The sequence below is a fragment of the Rhynchophorus ferrugineus genome, unplaced genomic scaffold (genome assembly GCF_030347505.1).
Source record: "Rhynchophorus ferrugineus isolate W39M unplaced genomic scaffold, kcgeb_rfMv2 rfM2, whole genome shotgun sequence".
NCBI lineage: Eukaryota > Metazoa > Arthropoda > Insecta > Coleoptera > Curculionidae > Rhynchophorus > Rhynchophorus ferrugineus.
In genome coordinates, this window is record NW_027472581.1 from 73079964 (window position 1) to 73092051 (window position 12088).

The window sequence follows — 12088 nt, forward strand, 5'->3', positions numbered from 1 at the left end:
GTTACAGTCACTATCGATGAATCGATTCTAAATAAATTTAGGTCATTTGCTTTGATAAACCCCACTTCAATTTTTTCATTTATCTTTTCTTTCTATTTGTTACACAAAACCAATTTCTTAAATGTCAAATATAAGATAAATAATCCAAATAAAATCCAAGCGCGCTAAAAAGTTCAACCGTTGGAAAGGGAAAATGATGTTTAGGAAACGGTAAGTAACGTCAATGTTTCGTAACGTTTCTTATTGGTATATGACTTAGCAAGACAAATTTTGAAATTTCCTGTTTTTATTTCCTTAAGATCTTAGTAATCCCATTATTACTTTTAAAACAAATGCATTTTTAATTACCTCTCTATAATTATTATAAATCGATATTTTTGTGATTCATAGATTAGATTTCTATTCTATTTCTATTCTATTCTATATATTTTTATATTCTATATATATTATATGCTAATTCAGACTAACCTCAGGCGCCTACGCTATCATCTAACTTCAATAAAGAGCAAATATCGTGTAACTGCCACCTATCTTTTTACGGTTATTATACGGTTAAAGACGTTAAACTACATCAATAAGTAAAATAAACTTGGATATAAGAATGGTAAGCCGGAAACTATAAAAAATATATTATCCAAGGATATCGTGTTTGCCGAGAGTTTTGGATCAATACTTTACGATTATAATTCGAACCATTATTTTCAGGGATGGCCCATCAACAACACATTTGAGGGAGTAGATTATGGACCGATAATGGAAGAAACTGTGCAAGAATCGAACTCCGACTTGCCTTTCTGGGTTCAAGCCGCCTGGACGTCAGTGTTCGCTGTTATGATTATTGTAGCAACTGGTGGAAACTGTATCGTCATTTGGATCGTAATAGGTAGGATATACATATATATATATATATATATATATATATATATATATATATATATATATATAATTATTACGTTAAATTTATAAAATATTTAAATATTTTGTATATTGTTAAAGCAAGAAGTATAGTCGATTCAAAACAGTAGTGACGCGTGTATCAGTATGTGTTTGTCAGGTTGTAAATTCGTTTTACAGTCAGACCATATTATCCTCCTCATTTTATTCTATTTAAAAAGAGATAGAATGCTGTTAGAGAAGTTCATGTAACCGGAAGAGCCTACAAAAGTTGTCCGTTTGTAAAACGTCTGCACAATTCTTGAAAATATTATAATTATTAAATATAATATTAAAATATTATAATTAGACACTAAAATATATCAAAAAATAAAAAAGAATATAACCTTAAATTCAGCAAAAAGAAACCGTGTTTATGCGAAACAGGTCACGAAACAAGATCAGCTTGTTATTAGCTGTATCAGAGATCAAGTATACGAAATGCAAAAGACAGTAAGTAGTATTTTCAATCAAAATATAATTTAATAAAATTATTTCAGAGAAAATTGTTAGTCTGGTCTAGGTATCCATAAAAAGTCAAAACGTATACAGCTATTTGAGCGATGTAGAACATCGCTCATGCACTGTTGCGTAATATAGGATTTAAGTGGTGTAAAGATAACCTACGAAGGGGTTTAATGGAACTTCCAGAGATTACTTTAATGTACTTTAATTGTAGGAAATTGTATTATAGGGTGTGAAAGATTTATGAGCATGTATGTTATTGTTCAGAATATACATGATCATTTGTTAACATGTATGAGGAGAGAAATAACACTGTTTTGCAGATATAGTAAATTCAATAAGGACAATACAGTGATTAAATGTAGTTTTATCCAGAAAGATGTACACAGGTAGTAACAGGACTTACTAAAGAGTTCGCATCGAAAGAAATAACAACTTAGCGTAAAACATAAATATGCTCTCTAATGAAAGTAAAATACATTACTCCTACTACTATATATATATATATATATATATATATATATATATATATATATATATATATATATATATATATATATATATATATATTTTGTTTATTAGGTGTATTAGGCCTTCGGGGGATACCACTACAAAAAAGGGCGTTTAGAACCCTACCTATACTAGTGTGGAAAAAAGTTTAATGTATATATAATAAAAGAACTCTAACCTATAAATTATTTTGGCTGTATAAATAATTGCAGTTTTAAGCTGTGCGATAATAAATGCATTAGATGTACTATAATATTAAAATAAATTATAATACATAACATTTTTATTTCATTATTTTATTTGTATTAAAATTTTGTTAAATGTTAGAACCAAAATGAACTAAAACTCAGAGTTACTGCGGCTACATTGCGACATTTTGACAGGTCAACCGTGTCACTACTGTTTTGAATAGACTAAATATAATCTCTGCTTAATATTACTGTCAATAATAATTGACACTTTTGAGCTTAGATCTTGAAAAAAGATATAACTTTATTAACAAAATTCCATGCGGGTAGATAATCCTATAAATTGATTATAGTTTTAATATTAGTATACAACATGCATTCGAAAGTAAAAACAAATTAGTAGTTCCTACAGTTTTATATTCAAAAATAGTTTCCTTGGGTCTAGGGTGGCTATGTATATGCTCCAAAAAGCAGTCTTAAATACTAGATTAGATGTCGGATTTTCATATAATTACAAACTTACTCCATGAAAATATTATGACTAAAACTACTTGTATTTTTAATGCTTTTAATAAAAAATTTCAATTATTTGGTGACATTTTCTTACTAGAGGGCTAACCGAAAATTGTAGTATACTATTAAAAACAAACGCCATCCACTTTTCTAGTTTATTTTTGAATTATTATCATTTTGGTCTATTTTTGGATATTAATATTTGCAGTGATGTTCGTGCAACATACTGACGCTTAAATGATACATTGTCCTGCAATTAATTCGTTGGTCACAAAATTTTGATAGCATGTCAATGCAAGATGTAGGACTCAAATCAAACAACCATCAACAGAAGATGGCAAAAAAATTTAGTATTTTAAAAACCTGTTTAAGTTGAAAATCTTTATATTTTACGTACTATAACATAGAAGATTTTATATTATATAAACAACCGTGAAGTTAACTGAAATATGATCTTTGTTTAAATAGAAGTGTATATGTGGTGCTTACCTAAACTAAAACTAAAGTTAAAAAATATCTTGCGTATCGTTCAAAGCCATACTATCTGATTGTACCATAAAAGCTCCCTATCAAAGAATATTAAATTTTCCGGGAATATTACTTCGTTAACTGAAAGGGGTTCGAGCAAAGGGGTGGAAATGCAACCCACTTTCCAAACCTGCTGAACAATCACCGGTGATTTGATAGGATCTCGTGATATTTTGTAGCATTTAGTCTTCTTTATTACATATTCTATTTCACAATACGCTAATGGAATAAGACTTGAATGAGTAATGCTTTAGGGAAAAGGTAATTTGTGTTTCTATTATGTGTTTCAAAACTAATAATATTCAGCTCCATTAAACATTTTGAAAGAATTTATACAAATGGAGGACGAACGAGGAAAGATCCGCGCTATATGTATGTAGATTCACTTAAACATCCCAAAACAAAAATCAATCAACCTCCCAATCTCTAAAGAGGTATGTGTTTTAGAGTTATAGTGATAAGTGATTAGGCCCTTCCCATTGCTCAATTATCTTAATCTTTCTGGTTTTAATCTATTTAAAAATATCGAAATTGCTTCCACCAACGTAATATAAACAAAGAGATAAATAAAAATTAATGATATCTAAGACAGTCCATAAATGTACTCACTATTAGAAACAAAAGTTATTTATTTTTTGTGATATCTTGATTAAGTTAATGAACAAACAGTACACACTTTATGACTGAAATATTCTGTTTCTAAACTCCCGACAACTGCCGTAAAAGCACCATAATATCGTCATACAACAAAACCCCGATAGTTGCCTGTAAATTACATTATTTCATCTATTGTGCGCTTATCTTTTTATAACCATTTCGCATATAAGGGCGTAAAAAGTCGTATAAAACATTAATTAAATTTGAACATAGAAACATACTTCCTTTAGCATTAAGTTTAACCATAAAAAATAACACATTTCGTATGCTATTGCTTTACCTAATTATACAACCAGTTACAACTTTGTCTTTACGAAACAGAAATCATCTTTAAATTACAGAACATAATTTGTGTTCTCAGAATCAAGTTCCAATTTGCCGATCCTATTTTTTTAATAAAAAATGGCAATATAGATGTCCAGTTATTTTCTACACCGAAAGGCGCTTGCTAAAGAAGTCCGATCCTGCGTGAAAAGAAATTGTCAGGAAAGAGAATGGGTGATCTGCTGCTATCTTTAATTTTTCTAGAATGGATATGCCTAAAGGGAGACAGATATACATGATTTCTACAGCTTGTAGTGATTTATTAACTTCAGCCTCCAAGAACCAGAAGAGTGACTAACGTAATCCCATGGTTATACACCAACTAATATAACATTCAAATATTTCGAACATTGGAACAGTGCTGACGTAACTCATATTTCTCGATATTTCATTCATCTGTGTAGATGACTATACGTCGAGGGTGTTTCTTTTCATAAAATGTGACAGAGAGAGTTTAATTTGTAGATGATTTCGAACACAGGAAAATTAATTATCATATATATTGGGTTGCTCATTGGGTGCTAGGTTCAGGTTGTCAGAGAGATAAATCAGTAAAATGGTTAATTATGTTTACACATTCTAATATTTGAATCACAAAATAACGTTTTTATAATATTTGCAGTTTTATAGTTTTATGGTGGCATTTTGGGTATCTCTGACATGTTATCGGTCACTGTTTGATCACATTTTGTTGCCACTACCTGGCATCTGGCTTATTTGTAAAATGGTAAATTCCTTATAATTGGTTATTGACTAGAACGGATCGTAAATGGCAGATTCAGTATTTCAGAGCAGATGTGACATACTCGCCACCATAAATAGAGCGAACCAAGTTGTTTTCATCCCTACCTCGAATAAGGCATCCCGTTCGTGGAAAGCTTCACGAACATGCTCAGTGGGAGTTCCCAGTCCAATGCCCGAATTCTCCATTGGCATCTTACAATATGTAAATCAATTGATCAAATACCTACGCATCCATCAAACTCGGTAGTTAAACCAAATACGATTATATATATACGCAAAAACCGATTATCATAAACCCGACATTAGCAAAAGACCATTTAGTTCTAGCTGGTCATTCTGGATGTTGTTTTCATTCCATTCACGTGTATTCACAGGTAATCATTAATCAAGTAATCATTCAAGTAAGATCCATATGATCGATGATAGTTCGGGAATTTCATGCTATATATTATATTATGACTGTAAGATTCAAGACTTTTATTTCAAGTAAAATAGTGAACACGCGACGATATAATTTACATCAGTATCACAAATCCCTCAATCAGGACGACTTATTAAATAACTCTATTAAACCAGTCTCTGATTATTTTATGAATTATACAAAGTAATTCAATTTGTCCTTCAACCTTAATAGCATTGGCAGACAAAAGGGATATTCATGGTCCTTCGAGCTGATTATGTAAGTTATGTCTTATTTATTAACTTTATTGAACCACAATTGCGATTATTATTTACTGAATTACACCAAGTAATTCAACATGCTATATAGGAATCTTTACTTTTACAATAAAATAAATAATAATTTTATAGTATAGCAAACGACGAAGTAAGATATGGTAAATGATATAGCATCACTGGATATCTTAATTTCACCTACCATATTGACAAGGCACATCCCTACTTCTAGCAGTCATAAAGTCTGGGTCAACAGTGGTTAGATACAGAAAACATATTATTTTTTAAAATATTTTAAAGTATCCTTTTAACCAACGAGGGTTTATCTGGAATGGACCTACAGTTTAACGTGAGCTCCGGTTCTCAGCATTAACCCTACCGACTGGCCAGAGACCATCTCAGAAGACACCCGGTCTTACACAGCTTGGTTACTGGCGTGACTGGGGTGGTTATTCCGTATCGGATTTTCCACTGCTGCCTAAAGATATTTGCAATTACAATCACAAACATAAAGTACATTCATGCCCCAGCAGAATTCGAACCCGCGACTATCGCCACAGTACGACGACCGTCCTGTCGCCTTGACCACTGTGCCAACGAAACCGGCAAGCAGATTGTTTAAAATGTGCTCAATTATTAAATATTTTTTTTATCACAAACATAGAAATTTCATTTCATAGAAAATATTTTAAATTAACAAAATTAATCACCTGAATATAGACAATAATTAAAATTCTAAAATTAATTATTTAAATATATTTCAATCTTCTAAAAGTATATTTGAAGCTAAAAAAAATAATACGTAGGACTTCTGATTCTGGTCCCATTTATTTTCCCAAACAAAGAATAAACTTTATTAAATTCAACGTTTAGGTCGCCTTCCCTTATTTATATCGAATCACTTCAATCGGACAATACAGAATAATGTATAAAGCGTCGTTTGCATGAAAAACTTAATCACTTCCACACGATGCTTTTAAAATTATATAGAAAGAAATTCTTTCGAAATACGACGCTGAAGAACAATCAACATAGCGTGACTCGTTGGTGATAACAACGTTGATGTATTTTTAAATAAACAAATTATATTATTGTTAAATAACAAATAATGGCAAGGCTTTGGTCTTTGCAGCTACATACTCACCATCATGTGATTTTACGGACAAGAAAAAACAGGACACGAAAAGTCCTCCATAATTTGGTTTTCAAAATACTTTATTTTGTTCAGTTTACTATTAACCACATTTCACACGGTATTGTAATGCTCATTTTATATAACTCAAGTTTAAGCTAAAAGAAATAATTCATTAATAATAATTAATTCGTCCATTCAAAGTAAACTTTAACAGAGAACTTGTCTATAACTAAACTATTTACTGTTACCTTCTTCCAGCAGTATTTATAACTGTCATAGTTAAAATTTCACAATATAATCAGGTCTAGAGCAGTGTATAATAAATGAATTGAAAATAATATCACAAATAATTATGCAAGACATTCATAAAAACTTGTTAAAGTGTCTGAATTGCAGATATCCACAATTATGAAAAGTTTATATAACATTTTAAATATTAGTGATTTAATTATAATATTACATTATAGAAAGTATATTATATATACGTGGCTTAATATAAAACGTTAAATTAAAGAATTCAAGAAAGTTTGAACATTTTGTATAATGGATAGATTTGCATTTTAAAAATGTGATTAAATTGTACTAAAGAAAATGCCACAAATAACTGCGGAAATATTCATTTAATATTATTCAGTAAGGCTTGTAGTTAAAGTGAAACAATAATATGTGACTGAAACTGACAAGAAGGACAGTTAATTAAATTACCGTAAAAGGGGCGACTAAATAATAGATGATTAAAGATAATGAACGAAAAGCCTGCCTCGATCTTTTGAAATTTTAGTAGATTATGAAAAAATTACAAAGCTACTTAATTCAGTTATATTCAAGTGAAGATATGTTTTTGCAGTTCCATCCAAAAGTAATATGGCGATCAAATTTACTAAGACATTATAGAATTTTTGGTAAAATATTATATTGCAAAGTTATTGTTTTGATTTACTTAGTAATTAAATTAAAAACACAAACATGAAACTTAATCATTTTTAACCACATCTTGTCTACCTACTATACTAATATTAACAAGAAAAAAGATATACTCAGCACACAGATAGAAATATTTAATTGATTAGCTACCAGAGAGATATTCCACCCTATCAATATACGATAAACTTTATCTTTTTGTAACGCTAATATCAAAATTACCCAGCTTCTCGAAAATATAAACACACATGTATATCCTAACAAACATTATTATTGATTTATCAAAAATAAACCACGTTGTAAGTATTAACAATAAAAAAATTAAAATAATTATATACCTTTAACATTTTATATGAAGTTTAAGTTAGTTATATTTTTACTCAATCATTTTTAACTGTATAAACAAGTGCTCTAACCGATTTCCAAGACCGACATCAACAAGATTATTCCATGATGCAAAAAATATTGGTTCGTCATTTCCGACAACTTAAAAGAAAAACATTTCTTTCCTACGTCGCATTTTCTTTCGATCACTGTCTTGTTTCATTATCTTGACGGTATAACATAAGGCACAATAAAGAATAGGCGACTTTTGAAGATGTGTGTAACAAAGCAACTGGAACTTCGTCTTTTAATACGAGTGTCAGATAAAAGGGACTAAACGATGTGCTGCATTCAAGCACATACAAAGATATGTTTTATTCATAGAAATCGGCACCTTCCTCAATATAATGTCGTAAATTCTTTTCGCAGTTTTCTCTTGAATTTAACAGACATATACTATTACATTGGGAAGAAAGGGTAAATAAATAAATGAATTTTCTTGTCAATTTCCAATGAGATATAATAAGTGAACATTTGAGAGCTACATATATAAATATAAAATCAACCCATTAAATTATATAATGACTAGTGTAACTAAAACTGCTATATTTTATTACCTTGTCTAGTTTTGAAGACACGTGCCATAAATAGTTTGGGAATAAAAAAGTTTCGTGATGGCAAAATCTAAAACTAGCACATTAAATAATCACTATAAATTGGTATATTATATATATACAATCATTTATTCACATTATAGAGGTATTTATTGAGAACAATGTGGGATTGATTATTGGCAGTCCAATCATCCACTAATTTTAACACCTCCTCAGCATTTCGAAATAATGTTCCGTCCAAGCTATGCTTCATCCATTAGAACAAATGGTAATAAAAAGGCGCTATGCCTGGTGAGTACGATAGGTACGACTGAACTTCGCGTCAGAGATAAAACAGTGCATCCTTCACAACTCTTGAAACTTGTAACTGAGCATTGTCATACTACACAATGACTTTGCGGCTGCTACTAATCATTACTGATCTTTTTGCCCGTGATTGCAACTATACTTCGTTCAATTTTTTCAACCAACGTCGGTATACATTAGTATTAACAGTCAGTTTTATTACCTCGTAATACACTACATCTTGCTCATCCCATCACATGCAGAGCAGAATTTATGACTATGAATATTTCGGTTCGGTGTCGATGGGGATAGATTTTCTTGACTAACCCATGATTTTTTCATTTGGAGTGTCATAGTAGATACATTTATAATCAAGATTTGAATCCACGATTTTCAAACGATTCCAAATTTTATTATCAATCAATTCGTATGACAGCTATTTTGCCTTTTTTTTAAATAATTTGTATAGTAGAGGCATGTATAGTAGACGAAAATTGTACGCTATTGAAAATATTGATTCATCACTAATAAGCATTCTGAAAGTTCTTGGTGATTCTTCTAACTTGGTTGGTCCTCGAGGTCGTTTTTTGGAATTAACATCAAAATAACTACTTCTAAATCCTTGAAATTCAATGCTATAGTTAGGATTTGGCGTAGAAACATCACCATAAGCTTCTAAAAGTATTTGATTTGGGGTTTGGTAGTATTTTCTTCAAATAACAGAACAAAAATAATTTTAAAATGCAACTTTTATATAGAGAATTGTGAAAACTATCGAATTTAATATTAGGTTAGGTTGTTTATATTGATACAAGAAACATTACTAATAGATACAGCTGATCGACAACCATCACTTCATATTTTCAAAATTAGTGAAAAATCTACATGGAAACTTTTAAATGGTTTAAAATGCTTTTAATATTACCTTCCGATTACTACTTCGATTCGATACATATAGCCTAATTTTAAAATTAATTTTAAAAGAAGAGAAAAATCTGTACTAAAATTTAACAAATTTGTGTCGACTGTTGGATTTCCTCAAAATGTGAGGAATTGCTTCAACGTGGAACGTACATATTGTTTGAAAGATCCAGAATGGTGTCGCGAAGTAGTAAAATAAGACACAATAAAACGAAACGCACAATGAGAAAGTTTAAATTAATATAGTCTCAAAAAAGCATAAGAAAAAAATTACTTAAGTAATATGGATTCTCATCTAAGCTTATAAAAATTTAATAAATAAGAATGTAGGGTTAGCTTTCTAGAAATTAAACCTTGAAAAAGGCTTATTTTTAATACAACAGATATTAAAAACATTCAGAGCTTTGCTAAGGTTACCAAATTTCAATTATAATTTTGCTACAAAAAATGTTTCATTTTGTGTTATTAGGAGAACTGGGTGTAAAAACAACTAAAGAGCGTAGGAAACACGAAGGCAATAATAAAAGGAATAGATCGTAACGTTTTTTCCTTAATGCGTATAACTACAATAAAAAACTCTCATCTAAAAGTTTTTTTTATATTTGACTGTGTTTCTTTTTTTTGGAATACTGCAAAGAAAAATGAGGATAATTTAAGGGGCCCCACTTGTTACAAAATTCCTTATATTCTAATAATTTCCATTAGGTTTATATTTCCGGGTGGCATGCGGATTTCGCATCGATAAAATTCTTCTTCTTTGACAGTTGTGTAGTACCTTCAAAAAAAAACTGCTGTTCAAATACCATTGAAAAGAATACATAATTATCCGAATGAACAATATCCTTTTCGGCGGAGTAGAGAATTGGGGTAGAATGTCCCATTTTAGAGTTTCAAGAAATTTAGCATCTTAACGCATTGTCATGTAACATGTAACAAAACTATTCCTTATTATTCGTCTCTCTTTTAACGTCCGATTCAAACACATAAGTTGAGTTTGATAGCGCTTGCCCTTTTTTACACAATTTTAGCAACCTATAACGGGTCAATTGAAAAGTCCCCGGCCTACCATAGTAAAACAATTATTTTTGGCAAATTTTGTTTTATTCAACATAATTCCCTTCAAGGGTGATACACTGATTATAGCGACCGTGCAACTTTTCGATACCATTTTTGTGGTACGATTTGTCCTTTGTTTCAAAATAGGCCTCAACTTCGGCGATCACCTCTTCATTTGATGAAAATGTCTTCCCAGCGAGCATTCTTTTGAGATCTGAGAACAGGAAATAGTCGCTGGGGGCCAGATCTGAAGAATACGGTGGATGAGGAAGAAATTCTAAGCCCAATTCACAGACTTTTGTAATCGTTTTCACAGACTTGCGACACGGTGTATTGTCTTGGTGAAACAGCACTTTCTTTTTCTTCAAATGCGGCCGTTTCTCGGCGATTTCAGACCGGGGACCTTTCAATTAACATTTTATTGCACCCCGTCAAGTGGTCTTATCATATAAGCAGCAAAATATTTTCGCCATGAATGTTCTTCGATGATACTTTATCGTGAACGCACAAACGCGGATCCACCCCCATGACTTTTTCCGCTGAACATGACAAGTCTTTGGTAACTATGTAAAGCAAAACTCTGTTCTGTCTTTGAAGCAGTTGCTGATATGTGAAAATACGCCCTACAGGCTAGGCCCACCCAGCTGCGTCGGGTGAGGTGACGCAGCGTGCGTCGCGGCGAGATTTTGTGGGTTTAAAGAACGATAGCTACCACGCACTATGCGCAGCGGGCTGTGACAAAGTTCTGACTAACGTGATCCTGTGGAACGAAATGTTCTTGTCGCATTTTTTGGCCTATAGTCACGATGTACTAATGTCACAAATATTTAATCGAAGCTGTGAGGATTCGTGAGGAGGAGAGAGTCTTTCTTCTTTTTAGATACAATTTCTTAGTTACCTTTTAGTAGCCATCTGGGATATAAACATTACCATTTCGGATTTCAAGATTTCGAGTAAATGACAGAGATTACCTCAGAATACACCCGATTTACACAAACTAGTACTTACATTAATTCGAGTCATGTTTACTTTACTGTCTCAACAATACCTGATTCTAACTATTTACTGGCATTTAAAGGGTTCGATTTAGAAACGACATTACATTAAACATATTGTTATATACATCTAAAGTTTAATTCATATATCTAATAATATAATTCTTATATCATTGAAAAACTATTAAAGTAACCTTCCGAAATAAAAAATATACATCCCTACAGACTCTGTGCTCAATTTATTTGAAATTCAAATAGAGACAGTTTTTATAAAGCTACAAAGAGAGCGGATGGGCCAAT

The 12088-nt window shown here is 31.1% G+C and overlaps 1 protein-coding gene across 1 annotated transcript in view; it reads left to right on the forward strand.

The window, feature by feature from the left end:
- Positions 1 to 723: 723 nt before the first annotated feature.
- Positions 724 to 12088, forward strand: part of LOC143190373 (tachykinin-like peptides receptor 86C) — a 209139-nt gene continuing 197774 nt past the window's right edge. The window contains exon 1 of the mRNA XM_076394618.1: positions 724 to 883. Coding sequence (XP_076250733.1) covers positions 754 to 883 — 130 coding nt within the window. The 5' untranslated portion in view covers positions 724 to 753. The remainder of the gene's footprint in view (positions 884 to 12088) is intronic.